We start from the raw sequence: 22,800 nt of genomic DNA, 5'->3' as shown, positions 1-22,800 counted from the left end.
GCGAGCCGAGCGCCGCGGGTCTCGGGGGCTGGGCCCGCCCCCGTCGTTGGCGGGAGCGGCGGCCATCTTGGAGCTGGAAAGCAGCATGGGCTCTGACGCAGAAGAAACCTCGGGGGATTTTTTACCTCTGGCGCCCACCAGCCTGGATCCGGGGCCTCTTCCCTCCTCCTCAGGGCTTTCCAAGGACCCCCTTCCCACCCCTTCAGCGGGCCCATCGGGTTTCTCGGCGGATTTTGTGGTGCGCATGCACCAAGCGTACCTACAGAGCCTGAATCCACAGGGGGGCTCGGTTCCCGCTCCCCCTCCCGCTAAAGCCCCAAGACTGGCAGGTGTGTCGGTGGCTGGATCAGGGGCCGGGGGAGGCAGCCCCCGGGCCCCCCTGATTACGCCCGCGCCCCTATCGGGGCTGGGGGGCGACCCGGCGTCGCAGGCGGACGACGAGACACTCTCAGCACACCTGGAATGCGACGACCCGCGGGTCCTGCGGATCTTCCGCAAGGAGGAATTGACGGATCTCATTCCGCACGTGCTTCAGGAATTGGACCTTGACCCCCCAGTCGAGCCCCCGGGGCCTCCAGCGCCTTCTGTGGCCTCCGCTACGTCCAAGGGTGATCCTGTCTTAGCGGGTCTCCGCCCCATGGCACGGACGTTTCCGATCCATGATTCCTTCCTACACCTCCTCGTGAGGGAGTGGAATAACCCGGAGGCGTCCCTTCGGGTTAGCAGGGCCATGGATAAGCTCTATCCTCTCCCGAGCGATTTTCTGGATCTTCTGAAGGTCCCCAAGGTTGACTCAGCGGTTTCCGCCGTCACGAAAAGCACCACGATTCCGGTCACGGGAGGCACTGCCCTACGGGATATCCAGGACAGGAAGCTGGAGGTCGCCCTCAAGAAGATCTACGAGGTCTCGGCGCTGGGAGTCCGCGCGGCCATATGCGGTTCCCTTACCCAGAGAGCCGGTTTGCGGTGGGTCCAACAGCTCCTCACTTCCCAGCAGTTGCCACCGGACGAGGCGGCTCACGCTGACCGGCTGGAGGCGGTGATCGCCTACGGAGCGGACACGTTACATGACCTGCTGCGGGTCCTGGCGAGGACCATGGCGTCGGCGGTGTCCGCCAGGCGCCTCCTGTGGCTACGGAACTGGGCTGCGGACGCTTCCTCCAAGTCTAGCCTGGGTGCCCTGCCTTTTAAGGGCAGGTTCCTCTTTGGAGAGGACTTAGATCAGATTATCAAGACCCTGGGAGAGAACTCGGTCCACAAGCTTCCGGAGGATCGTCGTCGGCCCTTTCGTCCGTCCACGGGGTCTCCTAGGAACAGGTACCGCGCTCAGAGGCGCTACAGGGGTTCCAGACAGCAAGGCCCGAGGACCCCGTCAAACCGGTCGCAGTCGTGGACTCGGCCCTTTCGTGGCCGCAGACCCTCCAGGGAATCCTCGGCTCAGGGAGCCCCCGGCAAGTCAACACAATGATGCCAGGCTGGCCCTCTCCTCGCTACCCCGGATTGGGGGGCGCATCGCTCTGTTTTACGAGGAGTGGGCCAACATCACCACGGACCGCTGGGTCCTCGACATCCTAAGGCACGGTTACGCGTTGGAATTTGTCCGGTCTCCCAGGGACAGGTTCCTCTTTTCTCCCTGCGGGTCCAGCCACAAGCGGCTGGGGATACAGCAGACGCTGGACCGCCTCCTGGACCTGGGAGCCATTGCGCCCGTCCCCTCAGGAGAGGTGGGCTCAGGCCATTATTCAATTTACTTCGTGGTTCCCAAAAAGGACGGATCCTTTCGCCCTATTCTGGATCTCAAGGAGGTCAACAAGACGCTTCGGATCTCCAGGTTTCGTATGGAGACGCTCCGCTCCGTCATCGCGGCGGTTCATCAGGGGGAGTTCCTAGCCTCCCTCGATCTCACGGAAGCTTATCTGCACATCCCGATCCGTCCGGACCATTGGAGGTACCTTCGTTTCAAGATCTTGGGTCAGCACTTTCAGTTCCAGGCGCTGCCCTTCGGTCTGGCGACCGCGCCCAGGACTTTTACCAAGGTTATGGTAGTGGTGGCAGCAGCGCTGAGGAGGGAAGGCGTTCTCGTACACCCTTACTTGGACGACTGGCTCATCAGAGCGAAGTCCTTGCCGCAAGGGCGGGCGGCTGTCGACAGAGTTGTGTCCTTCCTACAGTCCCTTGGCTGGGTGGTGAACTTCAACAAGAGCAGTCTCCTTCCGTCCCAACGGCTGGATTTCCTGGGGGCGCGCTTCGACACGGTACAGGGCAAGGTCTTCCTGCGGCCGGACAAGGCGCAAGCCCTGCGGGAGCTGATCATCCGGTTTTCTGCTCTCCAGGTTCACACGGCGCGGGACTACCTGCAGGTTCTCGGCTCTATGGCGTTCGCAATCAGCCTAGTCCCCTAGGCGTTTGCACACTTGAGGCCCCTGCAAAGGTCCCTTCTCTCGAGATGGAAGCCGGTCTCCCAGGACTATCAGGCGATCCTTCCTCTCCCTCCGACAGCCAGGGCCAGCTTGCGATGGTGGTTGGATCCCAGGAATCTATCCCAAGGATGCCCCCTGGAGACGCCGGACTGGATTGTGGTTACCACCGATGCCAGCTTGTCCGGCTGGGGGGCAGTGTGTCTCCGGAGCTCGGCGCAGGGTCTGTGGACGAAAGAACAGACGACCTGGCCAATCAACCGCCTGGAGACCCGGGCGGTCCGGTTGGCTCTCGAGCAGTTCCTACCCATGATCAGGGGACGGGCGGTCCGGGTCCTCTCGGACAATGCAACGACGGTGGCCTACATCAACCGGCAAGGGGGCACCTGGAGCAGACAAGTGGCGCTGGAAGCGGCGCGTCTGATGGATTGGGCGGAACGTTTCCTGGACCGTCTGGAAGCCTCCCACATCGCCGGGGTGGACAACATCCAGGCGGATTATCTGAGTCGTCAGGTGTTGGATCCGGGAGAGTGGTCCCTCTCCGACGAGGCGATGGCTCTCATTGTCAGACGCTGGGGGACGCCCGCGTTGGATCTCATGGCGTCAGCGGTCAACGCGAAAGCCTTTCGGTTCTTCAGCCGTCGGCGGGAGCGCGGCGCGGAGGGCGTCGATGCCCTAGCCCTTCCCTGGCCCCCTCGACTGTTGCTCTACGTTTTTCCCCCCTGGCCCCTCGTGGGCAAGGTGCTAAGGAGAATAGAAAAACACGTCGGGCGGGTCATTCTAGTGGCTCCGGAGTGGCCGCGGCGCCCGTGGTTCGCGGATCTCCTTCGTCTGGCGGTGGGCGAGCCTCTTCGTCTCTCGCACCTGCCACGACTGCTCCGCCAGGGCCCGGTATTTTCGGAGCAGGCGGAACACTTCTGTCTTGCGGCGTGGCTTACGAGAGGAGGGGCCTCTTGCGCAAAGGCTACGCCGGTCCCGTGGTAGATACGCTCCTCCAGGCGCGGAAGACCTCCACATCGGTCGCTTATGTGCGGGTATGGAAGGTTTTTGAGGTCTGGTGCTCGGCGCGGGGGGCTCTCGCCACTGCGGTATCCCGTCATCTAGTGCTGGCGTTCCTGCAGGAGGGGCTGGAGAAGGGCCTCTCCTATAATTCCCTGCGGGTGCAGGTCTCCGCTCTCGCGTCACTGGCTCGTGCCGCGGGACGGCCTGGCCTGTCGGCTCATCCGGACATCTCGCGATTCCTCCGGGGAGTTAAGCGTCTACGTCCGCCGGTGCGTCCTCTCTGTCCTTCGTGGAATCTCAACCTGGTCTTGCAGGCTCTCGGGGGCCCTCCCTTTGAGCCCCAGCGGCAGGCCACTCTCAAGGACATCACTCTGAAGGCGGTCTTCCTGGTCGCCATCGCTTCGGCGCGGCGTATTTCCGAGCTGCAGGCTCTTTCGTGTCGGGAACCCTTCCTCCGGTTCACGGACTCGGGGGTTCACATCCGGACTGTCCCTTCTTTCCTGCCAAAGGTGGTTTCCTCCTTCCACGTGAACCAGGTTGTGGAGCTGCCTGCCTTCCCGGCTGATGCTCCCCTGTCGCTTTGCCGCCTGGACGTGAAGCGCACCCTTCTCCGTTACTTGGAGGTGACTAACGAGTTCCGGGTCTCCGATCACCTTTTCGTGCTATGGTCGGGGCCTAGGAAGGGTGGTCAAGCTTCCAAGACTACGATTGCGCGCTGGCTCAAGGAGGCGGTGACTTCGGCGTACATCGGTTCCGGAAAGGATCCCCCGCCTGGTCTCAAGGCTCACTCCCTCCGAGCCCAGGCTGCCTCCTGTGCGGAGTCTCAGCTCGTCTCGGCGCAGGAGATTTGTCGTGCGGCGACATGGAAGTCTCTCCACACGTTCTCCAGACATTACCGGCTCCATGTACAGGTATCTGAGTCTGGTTCCTTTGGGGACAGGGTCCTTCGAGCAGGCTTCCCGGGGACCCACCCGGTTTAGGGAAGCTTTGGTACATCCCACCGTCTGGACTGATCCTAGTACGTACAGGGAAAAGAAAATTACTTCTTACCTGCTAATTTTCGTTCCTGTAGTACTATGGATCAGTCCAGACGCCCTCCCTGGACGTCTCTTGAGATCTAGGAGGGAACCTGCTCGTTCGTCTCTCCTGTCTTCCTATTCTCCTGGTTATTTTCCCTTCGGGGATCTGACCCTGTGTGTCTGTGTTTGTCCCTGTTTGGACAGTTCTTATTGCACGTTGCATAGTTTTTTCTTTTTCACGGTTTACGTTGATTGTTCAGGGTTTTTGCTTGCTCCACCTGCCTTGGTCTGTCCAGTACTCTTCCTTGGCTTTGATATTCTCGATACTGAGGATACAGGAGGGGTGCACCAGCTTATATGCCAGCACCCTCCGAAGTTTGCTCTGACTCCATCTGCTGGACGGGGGACATAACCCACCGTCTGGACTGATCCATAGTACTACAGGAACGAAAATTAGCAGGTAAGAAGTAATTTTCTTTTTTATATAGTGAGTTTTATTTGAAATAAACTAGTTCTGCTCGGCATCCATTGTGTTAGGGGTGGGGGAGCAGGTTCCTCTGGATGCAGAGTATATGTTTTCGTTTAGCCCCGTGATGGTCAAGCGTTCAGTGTGTCACGCCTATAAATTTTATCTGTCGGGTGTGTCCCAATAAAAAAAGAAAAGGTTGAGAAGCACTGATCTAGGTATACAACACTGGACAAATAAATCATGATTACAAAGTCCTTGGATTGAGGAGTTAGCAGTCTAAGCAAGGACACAGGAAACGCAATTTACTTAAAGTCGCACAGTTGAGTGACTAAGATAATTTCATCTTAGTCCCAATTTTCAGTGGAAAGCTCTGATCTTTAACTACCCCGCAATATATTGCCAGGAACTCCTCCCTCTTGTATTAAATGAAGGAAGTATACATTGATGGAGAGGGGTGGTTGAGAATAGTGATATATGCTAAGGAACTGATTTTGTTTCTTGCCAGTAGATGGCACTATTCTGTCTCCACTATGTGTTTCCTATGCACAGCTTCAACAGCTTAACTCAGTCCTTATTCTCAGACAGGAGCCTGCCTGCTTCTTCAACTCCAGCTTTATTAACATTATAAAACAATTAACAGAGTCTTATCCTGCATAAACTGAAGACCAGAGCTGCCAATGGAGTCTGGGCCACTGAAATAAGGGCAGGTAAAATGAAAAGAATTATGCAGGGATGATCAGGTTAGCTGCTGATTCATATAGGCCTGATGAGAAGAGAGTAAGAAAACTCTCAGGCACCCCCGCTTTTTAGTCACAGGTAACCCTTTAGAGCCAGCTGCTCTGAATGTACAGGCTGACCACCAGTTGGCAATATAATAGTGTAAACAGAAACTGCAGGCAGCATCAGTAACAGAAAGACACAAGCTGCTGAGAAGCAAGACACAGTGTGAAAGCAGGACTGGACAGGAACATTCTGCATTTTTTTTTATTAGTGTGAAATTCATTTCTCTCTAGAGATGTCTTCTGCATGGTAAGCCAACCAGATTTGATAGTCATAGGACATTCCAAAAGATTGTTTCTGTGCCCCCACTGCTGCTGGATTCTGCATTGAGGGGACATCAACAGATATTTTGTTGTATCTTGTTTAGATCCTTGAGCCTATATTTTCAGAGTTGACCATTCTTTAATGCATTTTAGATGCCTGACTGGATATTTGCCAAATAGTTACTGCTTGTGCTGGGACATGAAATTCTGGAAATTTTCCAGCCCTGCTGACTAGCATAGATTACAGACTTATCAAAACTGCCTTGTACTATGCTCTAACACAACCATACACTTGGAGAATTTTCTTGGATTTTAAATGCACTATTATGCAATAATTTTTATTAACATCCACAAAAAATGTAAACAGACACAATTAAAATTCATGAATAAGCAATCATACCAAACAGTCACACACTAAAATCTGTAAACCTAATGACACATTGTAATACTTCTTACAATACATCTGATTAAATTGCAAAAACAGTAAGATATTTCAAATGTTTATAATGCAAAAATGCTCTGCTTCATAAAATTTCCAATATTGTCCAACTCGTATTTTTCATATACGTTTCATCTCCCTTTCCCGGGACTCAAATTGTTTTAATATATGTATGTGCTGAATCTCTGTAAATTGCACCGGTACCACTGTTTGCACCAATCCACAGCTTGTCAAATCAGCTTATATCTGGGGCAAGCTGCCCTCCAACCTCCATCCACATATATGTTGTCCAACAAAGGATCCTTGTTTCACCCGCAAATGGGCTTCATCAGGGACTCACTCTTAACAACTACGATGTATCACCTATATCCAAAAAAATAGAGATTAAATATAGGTATGCTTCCAAAGAACAACTACAACCCCACTATAGATAGCAAAAAAACTCTTATATTTATCAACTTTACCTGTTTTATTTTCCAATCAAATACCAAATGCTGTTCAATGGATTTTAGACAGCTTTTAAATACAGCCTCTAAAAAATAATTTAAAGATATATAAGGGGCAAATCATCATATACCAAAAAACAAGCTACTACCCAAATCAAATACTTTAAAAACGCCGCTAGATCCTACCTTCCAAAGTTTTCAACGCCTCACATGGAACAACGGTACTATGTACTATTCTCTAGCATTCATGAAATTGTTTGGCATTACAGCGAGAGTCTCAATGAAAGCCAAACTACCTCTTTCACCACATCAGGTATTCCATGCTTAATTTTTGTGACTGTAGGGAGAACTGGGATTCACCTCACAAAAATTTGAAGTCTTTTTCATATGAAGCCGGAGGCTCCCGATTTGCGGCCTTGCGAGAATATCCGGAATCGGGTGAAGATGAGATGGAGAATGCAGGCGCGCAGAAATCTAAAGAGGATGGTAATATGACAGAAGCTGGTGTGTCAGGGACAATCGGGGAACCTACCAAAGAGGACTTCCGGTTATGGTTTCAGGAAATCCAAAGAGACATAAATTCGATCAAGACGGATATGCAGGCAGCGTTAGCGGAGTTCCGGTCAGAGCTGGGGGACTATGGCCGCCGAGTTGAGGACATGGAGAATATTGTGGAAAGTCAGGTCATGGAAACATCTCGCCTAAAAACAGAACTCTTGGTGCTCCAAAATGAAAATGAAGAGATTATGCTGAAGATAGAAGATAGAAGATATTGAAAAACAGGTCACGGCGTTGTAATGTTAGAATAAGGGGCGTGCTGGAATCGGAAGCCTACGTGGATGCAGATCTGGTGGTTAAATTATGCCGAGCTGTGCTTAATGCATGGTCTGACTCTGCAGTTGATCTTTAATAACGATCTAGCTGCTGCTACCCTTCAGAAACGAAGGGACCTCCAAGCTGTGACCTCCCTTCTCCGTAAAGAGAATATCTGTTACAGATGGCTGTACCCAAGCAGATCAGCTTTCACGGTGGAAGGTACAACTCATCGGATCAAGAGGTTAACTGAGGCAGGATCGATATTGGCAGAAGCGGGGCTAGCTCTGCCAGAGGGAGAAAACAATGTTCAGCAGACAGTGGGGACTGAACGTCCAAGATGGCAGCGAGTAGGAAAATCGGGCTCTTGACTCCGTCGTAAATCTATGGACCAAAGTATACCGAAAGAGGGTGTAGAGTGAAACCTGAAGATAAACTCATGATTGGTTCAGAATTCCTATTATTGGTGGAAGTATGGATATTTCCTGGATAACTGTTAGTAATCTTTACAAGTTACAGTTTGGTTGATGCCATTTGTTTATGGTGGATTACAGATAAAATGTTCTTAGTGGATGTGTTTATAGATGTGGGGAAGGTGTGAGGTGAAGGGGGAGGTTGTCGGCTTCTCGGAGGGGCACTACTGATGTATCAGTGGAACGTCAGGGGAGTGGGGGGAGGGGGGGGCGCCGGAGGGGGAAGCGAACAAAGGGGAAACTCAGGTTCGGGGTGCTACGAGGGATTCCTTCACAACAGCCACAAGGCAATGAGGTTCAAGGGAGGGGAGGGCTAAAGTCTACAAGAAGCAGAGCTTCACGGGGTGGATATTTTTCTGCTGATGTCACTTAGTGGTAACCCTTAATGTTAAGGGTTTAAATACATCTCTTAAACGTAAGCTCATGTTTAAGGAAGACAGTCCCCACTGTCTGCTGAACATATTGTACCTACTGTAAATAATAGTCATATATTGTTATTCTTATACAATTGTAAATTTTGGTTGCCATTGCTTTCTGGGTACTTGACTCTGCTATACTAGCCTTCTCTCCTAGTTCAGTTCCCTTACGTTTTATGTAACTGCGCATTCCTTTAGTTAATGGTTTCCCCGGTTCTTTGTAAACCGATGTGATATTTACTTGAATGTCGGTATAGAAAAGTTTTAAATACATTTTTATACAGGAAACTCATCTAAGAAAGAAATTTGAGAGATTAAATCACTTCAATTTCCGCATATGTTGTTCACGGCCAGCACGCCTAAACATAAATATACGGGGGTGGGGATTTTGCTCTCTAGGGACCTAATGGTGCAAGTTGAATCAATCCATAGGGATGAAGGGGGGAGATTTTTGGTAGTATCTGTATCCATTAATAAGGTTCTATATACTCTGGTTAATATCTATAATCCAAATATGCTCCAGAGAGAGAGATTCCACAGTCTGGATGCGTTATTATTACAATGTAAGAGTGGTATTTTGATAATCGGGTGAGATTTTAACATGGTCAGCGATCCCACGCTAGATTGCTTTAAGGGTGGTAGACATTACTCTAAAGTAGATCGGAGAGCTCCAAAGAGCTTCATCATGAAATGGAATGTGGTGGACATCTGGCAGGAAAGCAACCCAGATAGTCTAGATTACTCGTTCTACTCTCCAGCTCACGACACCTATACTAGAATTGACTTTCTTTTAATAGACAAAGACATTGGTGAGCAGTACATCCAATGCAGGTATAGGTAGTATAGTATGGTCTGATCCACGTGCCAGTTTGGTGGGAATTTAATAGCTTGAGTTTTGATTGTGGGCATAGGTTTTGGAAACTTAATGATTCTCTAATTAAAGATAGGAAGGTAGAACTACAAATACGTATGGCCATCAGGGACTATTTAACAACTAATGACACTAGCGACATGACCTCAATAATATTATGGGACTGTTTGAAGGCAGTTATTCGGAGAAAAGTAATTGCGATAGCTGCTTATAAAAAGAAAGAGCCCAAAAACATAAGATGCTATGGGAACAGTTGGCAAAGGTGCAGAAGGCTCATAAACAGGCACCAATGAGGCACCTGTTAAAGGAATTGGGAGATATTCGCTATCAAATTCGTATGCTGGAAGCGAAGGAGCTGGCTTATAATTTAGGTTTAGCTAAACAAATCTATTATGAACATGGCAACAGGGCAGGGAAGTTGTTGGCGCACAAGTTAAAGGCTAGAACATCTCAGGCGCAGATCACCAAAATCAAGACAAATGATAGGTCTCTGCTCTTGGACGGAGAAGGGATTAGGGCTCAGTTTAATCAGTTTTTTGCTGCACTATATGCTCGGGAAGAGGGAGTCTCTGAGGAAGATATAATTAAATATTTGGATGAAGTTCAGCTGCCCTGTTTAGATCTGTCTATAACGGAAGGGTTAGGTCAACCTATTACTTCTGAGGAGGTTTTAGCAGCTATTACTGAGTTAGCCAGGAAAGGCCCCGGGAATCGATGGATATACCCCTTTTTTTTATACAAGAAATTCAAAGACATACTAGTAGTCCCTTTAGTCAACATGTTTAATACTCTTGGGTCTGGTGGACACTTATTGCACGCAGCAAATGTAGCAGGCATTACTATTTTACCCAAACCTGGAAAGGATCTCACTCAATGTAGGTCCTATCGCCCGATATCACTTACTAACATTGACCTGACACTCGGGCCGATACAGTAAAGTCAGCGGGAGAGCGGATGAACGCCTGCTTTCCCGGCGCGCGCACCGGCAAGGGGCCGGTGCGCGCGATGCAGTATGCAAATTAGGTTGCGCGGTAGAAACGGGGAAAAGGAGGCACTAGGGACACTAGCGCATCCCTAGCGCCTCCTTTTTGACAGGAGTGGCGGCTGTCAGTGGGTTTGATAGCAAACGCTCAATTTTGCCGGCGTCTGTTCTCGAGCCCACTGACAGCTACGGGCTCGGAAACCGGACGCCAGCAAAATTGAGTGTCTGGTTTTCGGCCAGACAGCCGCGGGCCGAATTCAAATTTTTTTTTTTTTTTTTACTCTTCGGGACCTCCGACTTAATATCGCTATGATATTAAGTCAGAGGATGCACAGTAAAGCAGTTTTTACTGCTTTTCTGTGCACTTTCCCGGTGCCGGAAGAAATTTCTGAAAGTAAACTGTGCGGCTTGGCTGCACATTTTACTTGGTGAATCGCGCGTGCATACCTAATAGGGTCATCAACATGCATTTGCATGTTGAGGGCGCTATTAGGTGCCGCGGGTTGGACGCGCGTTTTCCTCCCCTTACTGAATAAGGGGTAAGGGGAAACGCGCGTCCAATTGCAGGCTAACAGTGCGCTCCGTTGGAGCGCACTGTTAGCCTGCCACGTACTATGGGGCATCTGAAAGCTTGGGAGACTGACCTGGGAAACCTCTTGATGGAGGGCGAATGGGATGCCTGCTTTCGGGAGGTGAGCCGAAGTTCTTTAGCTGCTCAATTAGTGGAGCAAAGCTATAAGATGCTGTTTAGATGGTACTTAACACCATATAAGCTACATAAAATGGGGCTTAAAAAGGACAATTTATGCTGGAGAAAATGTGGGATGGTAGGTGATTTCTACCATATGTGGTGGACATGCCCGGTTATTAAACAGTTGTGGGAGAAAGCAGAGTCTTGGCTTTGTGTTCTGCTATGTACTAACCTACACTGGACTGCATGGGGGTCTTATTACATGACCCAGTGGATGGAGTGTCCTCCCTACAACAACCTCTCATCAGAGCGGTAGCCCTTGCAGTGAGGGGGGAGATTGCGAAACATTGGAAAGAGGTTTGGGCGCCCTCTATGACGTTGGTGCTTCAGAGACTGAAATGGACTCACTATATGGAATACCTCGCTGCGTTACGGAGAGATAACATGTGACGATTTAATAGCATATGACATATCTTTCAACTTTGGATTGCCTCTAATGATAGTTCAATAGATAAACCAGAGTTGGGGGGGGGGAGGGGACTAAAAGTTAATTTGCTATTCTACATGTATAAAGGGCCAAAATGTTATGTTGATTGGTTGTAGATGAGAGGCGCTCAAGCGGGTAGCGATTAAGTGTTCAAGCGCTTTTCCTCGATCTTACCTAATCTGTTTACATGGTGTATGACATCTGTTGTATTTCAAATTCAGTTCATGAACAGATACTGTGAACGTATTAGTTATTCTATGTTTGCTCTTTTGTTATCGCTCATTAAACAGATAATTACAAACAAAAAAAAATAGAATGTGATAAGACGGTTAATAATGTCCTTCAGTTATGCTCCTCAGGTTGCTGTGATGTACGAGCCTGAAAGTCAGTCACTCCAATGGCTTAAAAAATGTACACCTTCCAGAAAGCCTTGGAAGCAGAGATGCCTATAAATTTCATTTAGAACTGAATTGTTTATACAACCAGTCTATTTGCAAAAAAACAAAAAACCAGCAAGACACTTAAGGGCCAAAGCCATATCAAAACCCACAAATTTCACACATACACCTACACATACAAATATAATGCCAATAAAAATAGTTTTTACCATACCTACTCCATACCAACTGAATAATAGTATTAAAATATTTCAAAAAAAGACCTGTAAGACAATTCAAAATTAATCCTCCATGACAAACTCACAATCTTTAGAGCCTTCCCCTCTTAAACCCCCCCCCCCCAAAAAAAATGCCAGAACCTAGGTCCCACCAAATCAGTCCCATTCCAGTTATGATTGTTCATAATCTTCTCTTCAGTTCCATGATTGTCCATATGATTGTTCAGCAGAAGAGAGTGGATGACAGTGCTCAAACACATTCCAATCCAATCCAAGGTATAGCACCATAGATAGTTCCAGCAGGATACTTGATCCAAAGATGGATGTTTGAGTTGGGAACTTAAGTCCTGCTGGTTTAAATAGTAAGATGGAATGGGGAGTGGTTCTTTAAGGGAGGTATAGTGTTTGAATGTGAACTAATATGCTGGTGTGTGATGCTGATAAAGGGGCCGATGCAATAAATTTGCGTAGAAAGCGGGCACTGAAAAGTCAGCGCCCGCTTTCTTAATGTGCCCCAGGTGCCCCCTAGGGGGGGTGCCATGCAATATTTAAATTAGGGGGTCGCGTTAGTAAGGAGGCGCTAGGGTTGCTTATGCAACCCGATCGGCGTTGGCGGTCCGCCGGTTAGGAAAACAGATGCTGAGTTTATCTGCATCTGTTTCCCTAAACACCGCACAGCCAGGGGGTTCAGGAAACAGACACTTGTCATTTGAGCGTCTGTTCCTGCACCCGACTGCCAGTGTTTTTTTTTTCTCCTTTTTAATTTTATTTAGTTTCAATTTTCCTCCTACTTAATATTGCAATGATATTGAGTAGGAGGCGGTACAGAAAAGCAGTTTTTTCTGCTTTTCTGTACTGGTTTAAGGAGTGCTCAGCAATTAATGCCTGCTCCAGGCAGGCGTTAATTACTGAATGCTAGATGTGCATCCTAGACACACTTTTTTTTTTTTTTTTTTTTGCAACTGGAGTGAATGCTAATAGCCTCAATCACATGCATTTGCATGCGATTAGCACTATTAGACTCAATCCGTGTAGGACGCGCATTGAATAGGCGTTAATCCCCATATTGCATTAGGGGATTCATTAGCGCCTATTCAACCCGCGTCCGACTGCAGGTTATTAAGTGCGCTCGGCTGAGCACATTGTATTGCATCGGCCCCAAAGTATTTGGCATTTTTATGCTTGTAAGGGGTTTTCTTTGTAGTTTTGTTATTAAATTGTGGGGTTTATATGTGTGTGTTTCATTATCTGGGTTTTTTTTTTTTTTTTTAATTGTCTTCTCTCAAACTAAAACATAAAAACAATGCTGATGGGATGGGGGTCTTAGCTATAATTGTCCTTGTAGAAGCCATTTGGTGAAACATGTTGGGAGTTATAATATTTGGCTCCTGGTTGTGAGATGGCAGAGTTCCTTGGACTTGAAGCATTGAGCATCATGCTAGAATTATCTTTGCTGTTGCAGCTGGGATTGGAATGTGAGGATTGTCATTCACCCTCCTTTGTTGAATGTTTGGTACTGTGGTCTTCCATATGAGTAATCACAGAATCGAAGGAAAGAGGGGGCTGTGATTTCCTTTGGTCTCTAAAGATAATGAAAGTTTGACACGAAGGATTTATTTTGAATTGCCTTACCGAAAAAAAAAACCCAAAACCCATTATATTTTTCCCGTCGCTAGCAAGGCTGAATTAGTCTTGCTGTCTGGGAGCATGTACGCGACCGGGAGTAGGCGGAGTTTTCCTCAGTGAGTCACAGAGCTTTGACGCTGTGCGGCTGCGCAGTCATCTTCCCGTATGAACCTCCGTCTCTCTCTTTGTTTTTTTTTCCCGCAAGCCGTTTCGCATGCAGGGTTTTTTCCTCTCACTTTTTTCGAGTTTTCGCTTCCGCAATGGCTCTGAAGCCATCAGAATTTAAATACTGCCAATGTGGCAAAGTTACGTCCATCACTGATGGGCATACCTATTGCTACATTTGCCTTGGGCCGGACCACGACCAAGCCTCTTGCTGAGACTGTGGTTGAATGTCCCCCCGGGCCCAGCGTCAGCTGCCGAAAAAAATGGCGCAGCTATGATTGGGCTCCTATGCCCCAACGCCATCGACGCACTCCTCACCGGGACCGGTGAAGAAGAAACAGAAGGCGTCAACAACTATGTCCTTCAGCGCCTGATAAAAGAGCCCAGGCACAGACTCCATTGCTTCCACGAGACAAAAGACCCCAGATGCATTGATAGGGACTCAAGGACCTGTTCACGATAGTCTGTGCTCTTCGGTGCCGAAGGCGTCGAAGCACTCAATGCAACCGGAGCATCTGAAGACTGCAGCGCACTCCGCATTACGCAACCGACACACTCGGACCGCACAGCACACAAGAAGCGTCCGACGCACTCCACTCGCCTGATGCACACCTCGACGCATGCCACGACGCAGCCCGGCCATAAGGACCATTTACCGCGTCCTAAGCAGTCGGACCATACCAAGCATACTCACAAAGCCCCATCCACTCATTCTGAGCACTCTGGTCACTCCATACCACTTAAGTGGCCACGAGAAAGCCCTGACGTGGAGGTAGAACTCTCGTCGGACCCGGATTCCACATCCTCAAGAGATCCATTGGGAGGTGGAGACTCCTTCTTCTCCGACTTATCCTCAGTATCCCAAAGCAAAAGGTTGTCTTCTCAGATGCAGGTACCGCTCCATCAGAGACATAGTCTCCGATCATTCCACCAGGTCCTCAATTAAAACGCGCTGATGCGCAGGATATTCTTCTGACAGCACTGCTTGCAAGATCTCCATCAACTGTCTGTCAGATGCCTCCACAACCAAGTAACCTAGCATCCATAGCCATGCTGCAGATATCGCAGGCACTAAGCTCTTTCTTTGAGGATCTGGAATCCTATCAAGCAGGATCCAAACCACCAGTGACGTCTTCTGTGCCTTCACCACCAGCGACGACGACTCCTAGACCAGCTGACCTGGCCAACTTTCCATCTCCAACTTCATTTGCCCCACGTAGTCCTGATTCTTAAATCTCATCCACATCATCTCAGAGTTCTTCTACAGGCATGCCCTCGGATCCACCAGAAGGGTTGCCAGAACCATATTCACCACCAGAGGATCTCTTCTATGGAAAATTCACTGAAAAGGTGGGAAATTTACTTAATGTGGAGACCGGTAAAATTCCAGATTCCCGGGCCGAGGTGTTAGGTATCTTAAAAATTTTTGAGATGCCACCAGAGCCAACAGCTTTATCCACCCCATCCGGTTCTGGACGGAGTCCTCCACAAGATGTGGGAAACCCCTTTTTTGGTCATGGCCGTGTCACGAAAAATGGATCTAAAATATCGAATGAGGAACTCTACCATTTACGACTCCACCCAGCTACCCCACAATTCCATTATGGTAGACTCTGCGTTGGCAAAGGCAAAACAATCAAAACTTCACGCAATGGATGACTTTGGACGTAGGGTGTATCACGCTTCCTCTCCTGCAACCCAACGATTGGATGTGTTCCATCGACCTGAAGGAAGCATACTCCCATATACCCATGTACCCTCTTCCTGGCGCTACCTCTCTTTTCGAGTTCAGAACAGACACTATCAGTACAAGGTCCTACTTTTTGGCCTATCCTCAGCCCCGAGAGTATTTACAAAATGCTTAGCAGTGTTGGTGACTCATGTCAGACAACTATCAATCCAGATCTTTCCCTATCTGGACGAATGGCTATTAGTGGCATCAGACCAGACTACTTTACAGGCGCACACAGTTCGCACAATCAATTGCCTACAAACCCTGGGGTTCCTAATAAATTATGAATAGTCGCATCTACAACCTACCCAGTCATTGCATTTCATCGGGGCTCTCATCAGTACAGTGGAAGAGAGAGCCTACCTTCCACAGGACAGAATTCTAACTCTCTCCTGCCTGGCGCAGATGTTATGCAGCCAATCTCATGCCTCGGCATGCCAAATACTTCAACTGCACCATTTGGCGGCAGCTATTCATGTGGTTCCCCCCACACGAGACTACACATGCGCCGCTTACAATGGGGCCTAATATATCAATGGTCTCAGTTCCTACAACCGCTAACAACTAAGATACACCTAACCAGACCAATGATCACGGACATTCAATGGTGGCTCTCTCCCACCAACCTATCCTCAGGAGCACCCTTCCGAGTGCCTCCTCATCAGCTGACACTCATGACAGATGCTTCCAGAAAAGGTTGGGGAGCCCATCTCGCCGATCTCGAAACTCAGGGGTAGTGTTCTCCCCAGGAATCCAAATACCAGATCAACATCCTAGAATTATGCGCAATTTGGAAAGCGCTACAAACCACCTCCTCTCAAATCCAGGGAAAATGCCTCATGGTGTACACATAAACAAAGGAGGAGGGTCCGGTTCATGGACACTTTGTCGAGAAGCACTTCAGATTCTCCATTGGGTGAATGCATCCCCAAGGTATCACTCCAGGCCACCTACCGGGTCTGGACAATGTCACGGCGGATCACCTGAGCAGGGTTTTTCTCCTGCACGAATGGACTTTAAATCGAGAGGTAGTCCTCACCGTATTCCAACAGTGGGGCTTCCCAGCAATCGACCTCTTTGCCACGGAAGACAGCTGGTAAGCACAAGTCTTTTGCTCCATTTACCCCAGCAACATTCGGTACGCCCCGGACGCCTTCCTCATTCCTTGGACAGAGGGCCTGCTGTATGCCTACACTCCCATACCGCTAATATCAAGGACAATTCAAAAATGTTTTCAAGATGTAGCAGACATGATTCTCATAGCTCCAGCTTGGCCACAGCAAGCATGGTATGCGTATCTCATTCGACTTTCCATAGGCCTACCGATCCCACTGGGGGCCCAACAACAGCTACTAACACAAGAAAGGAGGCTCCCTCCTCCATCCAATGCATCAATCCCTCCATCTGACAGCGTGGAGATTTGAAAGGCAAATATTAAACCACCTCGGCCTACCTTCCCAGGTGGAAGATATTCTTATAGAATCCAGGATACATTCAGCCAGATGCAACTATGCAGGGAAATGGCATCGCTACGCTGCATGGTGCAGACCACGAAAGCTAGATCCGTTCTTCTCTACCGCCATACATCTCCTGGTGTACCTCCATACTCTTTACCAAGCTGGTCTGGCTACCATATCAGTTCAAGTGCATATTAGTGCTATTGCGGCTTTTCATCACCCTCACAATGGCCTTCCCCTTTCCAATCATCCTTTTGGTCTCCAGATTCATGCGGGACATGCTTCACCTCTGACTGCCAGTAATGAAGCCACCTGTACCCTGGGATCTGAACAGTATCCTAGAACAGCTCATGATGTCTCCCTTCGAGCCTTTAGACATGTGCCACGTAAAATACCTTACCTGGAAAACTGTATTCCTGGTGGTCATCATATCAGCTAGGAGAGTGAGTGAATTGCAAGCCTTGGCTCACTACCCTCCTTACTTGGAATTTTACCACAACAGGGTTACCCTTTGACATCATCCCACCTTCCTTCCCAAGGTGGTATCTGCTTTTCATCTTAATCAGACCATCACTCTACCAATCTTCATGCTGAAGCCTCACCATAATGAGCGAGACTGACTCCTGTACTCGCTAGACTGTAAACGAGCTCTAGCTTACTATAAACAAAGAACTCAATCTCCTTCCAGACCTTATCAGCTCTTCCTTTCCTTTAACCCAAATGACCCTGGTCAAACCAGTCTCTAAGAGAACCATTGCCAGTTGGTTATTGCAATGCATTCAGTTCTGATTTGAAAAGCGTTCAATCAAATTCGACAAGAAGCCTCAGGTGCACAAGATATGTGCCACAGCAGCATCAGTTTCCCACTTGAGAAAGGTTCCATTACTGGACATCTGCAAAGCAGCTACTTGGTTCTCTATTCATACCTTCACATCACACTGTTGTCTTCAATAACAAGCGGCCTCTGATGCGACACTAGGCTCAGCAGTCTTGTCAACCCTTCAAAACCGATGAGACTGTTTACTCTTCCTAAGGGTTGGTGTCCTGACCTTCTAAAATGGACATAACCCGGAAACTTGGGACTCCCAAACAGCTTGGCTAATTCAGCCCTGCTATCGATGGGGGGAAAAAGCAAGTTTGCTTAGCGTAAACGGTGTTTCCGTAGATAGGATGAATTAGCCATGCGATCCCGTCCACCTCCCTAGACAGTGACACAAAGGACAGTTCAATTGTTAATTCTTGCTTGGCTTCAAAGAGACTGAGGGAAAACGGAGGTTTGCACGGGAAGACGAACACGCAGCTGCAGAGAGTCAAAGCTCTGTGACTCACTGAGGAAAACTCAGCCTACTCCCGGTCGGGTACACGCTCCCAGACAGCATGGCTAATTCATCTTGCTATCTACGGAAACACCGTTTACGGTAAGCAGACTTGCTTATATGGCACAGGATGTTTGGTTGGTGTGGAGTAGAATGGTAAAAACTATTTTTATTGGGATTGCATGTGTATGTGGGGAAATGTATGTGTTGTGTGTGTTAGGTATTGTTTTAGGCCCTTAACACTATCTTTTTGTGTTTGTGTGTTGCATCTTTTTTTTTGCAAATAGTGGCTGTATAAACATTTTTATATTAATATTTATTTTATTTACTTATTTTTTAAGTTTTATATACCGAAGTTTCTGTATGCGATACAGATCACCCCGGTTTACAATAAACTACAATTTCGCTCGAAGGCGGTACATGAAATGAGTGAATATAAGAACTGATACAGCTAGCATGTAAAAACCAGTGAATACAAGAACTGGTACAAGGGACTTAAAACTGAACAGTCTATGATAAGATACAGTCCAGGGGACTGGGAACTTAATGGGAGAGTTTATACACTTGAAAGATGAGGGTATCATGTGCTGGTAAGGTTGCATAAATTGGGTTAAAGTATGCACAATTACAATGGGTGAGTGTACATGAGGAACTGAATAAGACTTTTGTTAAACCAGGGTCCAAAGATAAGTGTGAGTAAAATGCGGACAAGGCAAGACTGAATATTGAGCCCGGGCCACAAGACTAATATTAAACCCAGGCCAAGGTTAGGTTTTTGAATGTAATGTTTCAGAGTAAAAGTTCTTTTTTACTCAACGCACAATTAAACTCTGGAATTTGTTGCCAGCGAATGTGGTTAGTGCAGTTAGTATAGCTGTGTTTAAAAAAGGATTGGATAAGTTCTTGGAGGAGAAGTCCATTACCTGCTATTAAGTTCACTTAGAGAATAGCCACTGCCATTAGCAGTGGTTACATGGAATAGACTTAGTTTTTGGGTACTTGCCAGGTTCTTATGGCCTGGATTGGCCACTTTTGGAAACAGGATGCTGGGCTTGATGGACCCTTGGTCTGACCCAGTATGGCATTTTCTTATGTTCTTATGTTCTTAGAGTATAAGTAATATCAATGAAAATCCTGTGTCGGGGATTGTTGTATGTTTGGCTCAACTTTCAAGATAAAACGTTGATAACTATCTACACGTATTTGCAATGTACAATTTCAAGAAAAAATGTATTGCTGATAGAAACTGTTGATTTATACATAGAGCTGCAAGCAAACATATGAATATGCCATGTGTTTTTTTTGAGTGTTGCCCACAATTATGAAGGTGCCTTTAGATTCAGTAGTGTAGTTTCCAGCGGAGTAAGTGACATTGTGAGGAGGCTTTTTTTGTGGTGTTTGAATGTTTTCTGAGTATATCATTAAAGAATAATTCTCAATTATAATAAGTGAGATTTATATACATCTTGCCCTTGGCTTTTATTATATAATTACCAAAAATGTGTTTTGTGCCATAGTAGGTCTGTTTTGACAGGATTCTTTTTCAAAATGGGAGTGGTGAGGTTTAAGACATAGTAATTTTAATGTTTCAGTGGTGTGTTTAAATAACTAGGCTGTCAGCCAGTCAAATCGTTCTTTAAAAATTCCACGTGGTAATCCTTTCTTTTCATGCAAAGACACGAATAGCTCAAGGGTATAAATCTTGTCAGTTTATGCTGCATTTTATGTCCTCCCCCCACCCCCTCCCAAACACACACGTGCTCCCTACGCACGCCAGGGTTGCTCAAACCAGTCCTACGGGCCCCTCCAGCGAGTCGGGTTTTCAGGATCTCCCAAATGAATATGCATGAGATTTGCATGCACTACCTCCTGGGTATGCAAATATTTCTCATGCATTTTCATTAGGGATATCCTGAAAACCCGACTGGCTTGGGGGGGGGGGGGGCCTTAGGGACCGGATTGAGCAGCCCTGCTCTCCATTATAACCACCGCACTCTTGCACTGTTATCTTGCATCCTCTCTGCTTCCCTGTGCTCTCCCCCACTCCATGCCGCCATGTTCTTTCTCCCACTCTGCTTGCCTCGGAATTCCTGCAGGCTTCATGGCTCCAGCCCCACTGGGTGAAAGATATTGTGCCTTCTCCGGTCCCACTTCTGCTTCCTTTTCTTTGGCTGGTAGAACCCTGCCAGCTCGCTTACTTATTCTAGTTTGTCTGCCAGCCAGTCCCTTGCCTTTGACAAGGACAACCTGAAAACATAAGCACGTTTCATAGCATAAACCGCTAAAAATTGAATTCTATTCAATATGAGAGCCAGACGTTTCAGCATTCATTTCCAAGGGTTTTGGAGCACACACAATCTTTTCACATCTGGTTGAACTAAAGGAAAAGCCTTGTAATCCTCAGAGATGTCACTTGCCCAGGGATCAGAAAACTGCTCAGCTTGAACATTTTGTACTGGGCATCCGTGCAAAACTATTTGTGAGAACAAAGCTTGATGGAAATAAAATCATTTTTGAAACTGTGATAGGTTGGGGGTTTGGGAAACAGTTAAAGGGGAATACAACTTTGGTGCACTCCCTTTAATTATTTGACAAAGCTGGCCCTACCTACAAGGATCTTTTGGAGCAGTACCTACTGGTTGCCTTGGCCATGAAAAACAAAGTAAGGTTCCAGAAACTATGTGCCTCCTACCATTTAGTTCCTTTGCAGCAAGAAGGAGGCACTGTTGCTTTATTGAAAAAAAAAGGTTTCTTCCCTCGTGTCCGTAGGAAACTGCTTCTATAACTACACCAGCTTTGGGGAAAAAAAAAAAGATCCTTCATCGTTTGAATGCTCTCTATCATTAACCCATAGGAACTAGGTCTTTCTTCCCATTATGCAGGGCAAAACGAGGGGTAAATTCACAGATATTCCCATTCTTTATTTAAACACACAATCCCACCAGTTTTTAAATCCTGTCTTCCACTGTTTTCTTCCTGTTTCCAGAAGGATGCTTGCATTGCTTCAGGTATTTTTTATTGTATCGGTTTTATTTTTCTTTTGATACTTACAAAAATATAATTTTAAAGATAAAAACAGCCATTGCTTTGCACTAAGGGGATATTATATTAAGTAACTTGCTACATTAAGAATTAAGAAAAAGATCAGTATCTTTCCATGAACAAAATTTACTTACGGATTTGTTAATCCTATCTGGAAATGTGCCTTTGGAGTGCATTCTTTATCAATTTTGTAAATATACTTTTATGCCAGGGAGGGGAATACAAGATGGTGGTGGCCCAGGATGTTTTGATAGTCCACTATCTACTGGGGAGCCTAGTGAAAGCCTTGGTTTTCATTAATGATTGAGCCAGCAAAAACAAAGAACATTTTGCTAGATGTAAGTGGAGAGCTTGATTTGGCATGGCAGGGACCGGTACTTCGATGGATGGACTCTTTTGAGCAGCTGCAGAAGGGAGCTTAGTGTCATCATCTGGTTTTGTTGTGGGGTCTAGTAGTATTGCTGCTGCTTTCGCTATTTTGGGAGAGCAACAGTCGGCACTGTTTGAGTACAATAGACCTTCTCTGGAGCTTCCCTGAAGTTCAGTGATTAGGTCTGGTCTTGCCTGTTCCTTTCATGGAGCCTCCTCTTCTCCATCAACTCCTTTCTTTCCCCTGCTTCTGAGCATTGCTGGTTGATCAGCCCCCAGCTCCGGTAGGGATCTTTTTGCAGCTTCTCAGGATATCGAGATTGTGGTTATATGTTCACCATAAAACAAGGATTTTCATAAGTTGCAGCTGCAAGAGCTCTGTGAGTTTGCTTCCTCCCAGCTTAGAGCATCTGGAATATCTTCCTTTATCCCCTGTGACAGTCTTTAGCTAGACATACTGGCAGGAATGCCCATTCATTCCCCTCTCGCATGGAATTATCACTGCACTGAAAGCTTCCAGCAGTAATGTGTTAGCATGGCATTGTGATGTCCACAGATGCAGTCATTCCAGTCCTGATGTACAAGCTATATGAGTTAACTTAGCATTTTGAGGTACTACAGATTTGCTGCACATAACAAAACTCATGTATTTTGCAGATTTAAAGTTGCACCTGCAGAGCACAGACTATGGTAGCTTCTTGGCAAATGAAGCCTCTCCACTTGCGGTCTCTGTCATTGATGATAAACTGAAGGAAAAGATGGTGGTGGAGTTTCGGCACATGAGAAATCAGTCCTATGAACCATTAGCAAGCTTTCTGGACTTCATCACGTAAGTAATAACAATCCTGTTCTTTTTACGATGCGTGACCCTTGCTGAGCAGACAAAGCAATGAAAGATATCTATAATAT

General features: G+C 47.3%; 1 protein-coding gene across 1 annotated transcript in view; it reads left to right on the top strand.

Annotated features, from left to right (window-relative positions):
• ATP6V0D1 (ATPase H+ transporting V0 subunit d1) overlaps nt 1–22,800 on the top strand; it is a 101,717-nt gene that overhangs the window by 21,133 nt on the left and 57,784 nt on the right. The window contains exon 2 of the mRNA XM_029608802.1: nt 22,549–22,720. Within this exon, the coding sequence (XP_029464662.1) occupies nt 22,549–22,720 (172 nt within the window). The remainder of the gene's footprint in view (nt 1–22,548; nt 22,721–22,800) is intronic.

Source organism: Rhinatrema bivittatum, chromosome 7 (assembly GCF_901001135.1).
Source record: "Rhinatrema bivittatum chromosome 7, aRhiBiv1.1, whole genome shotgun sequence".
NCBI lineage: Eukaryota > Metazoa > Chordata > Amphibia > Gymnophiona > Rhinatrematidae > Rhinatrema > Rhinatrema bivittatum.
This window is presented reverse-complemented; position numbering and strand designations above follow the sequence as displayed.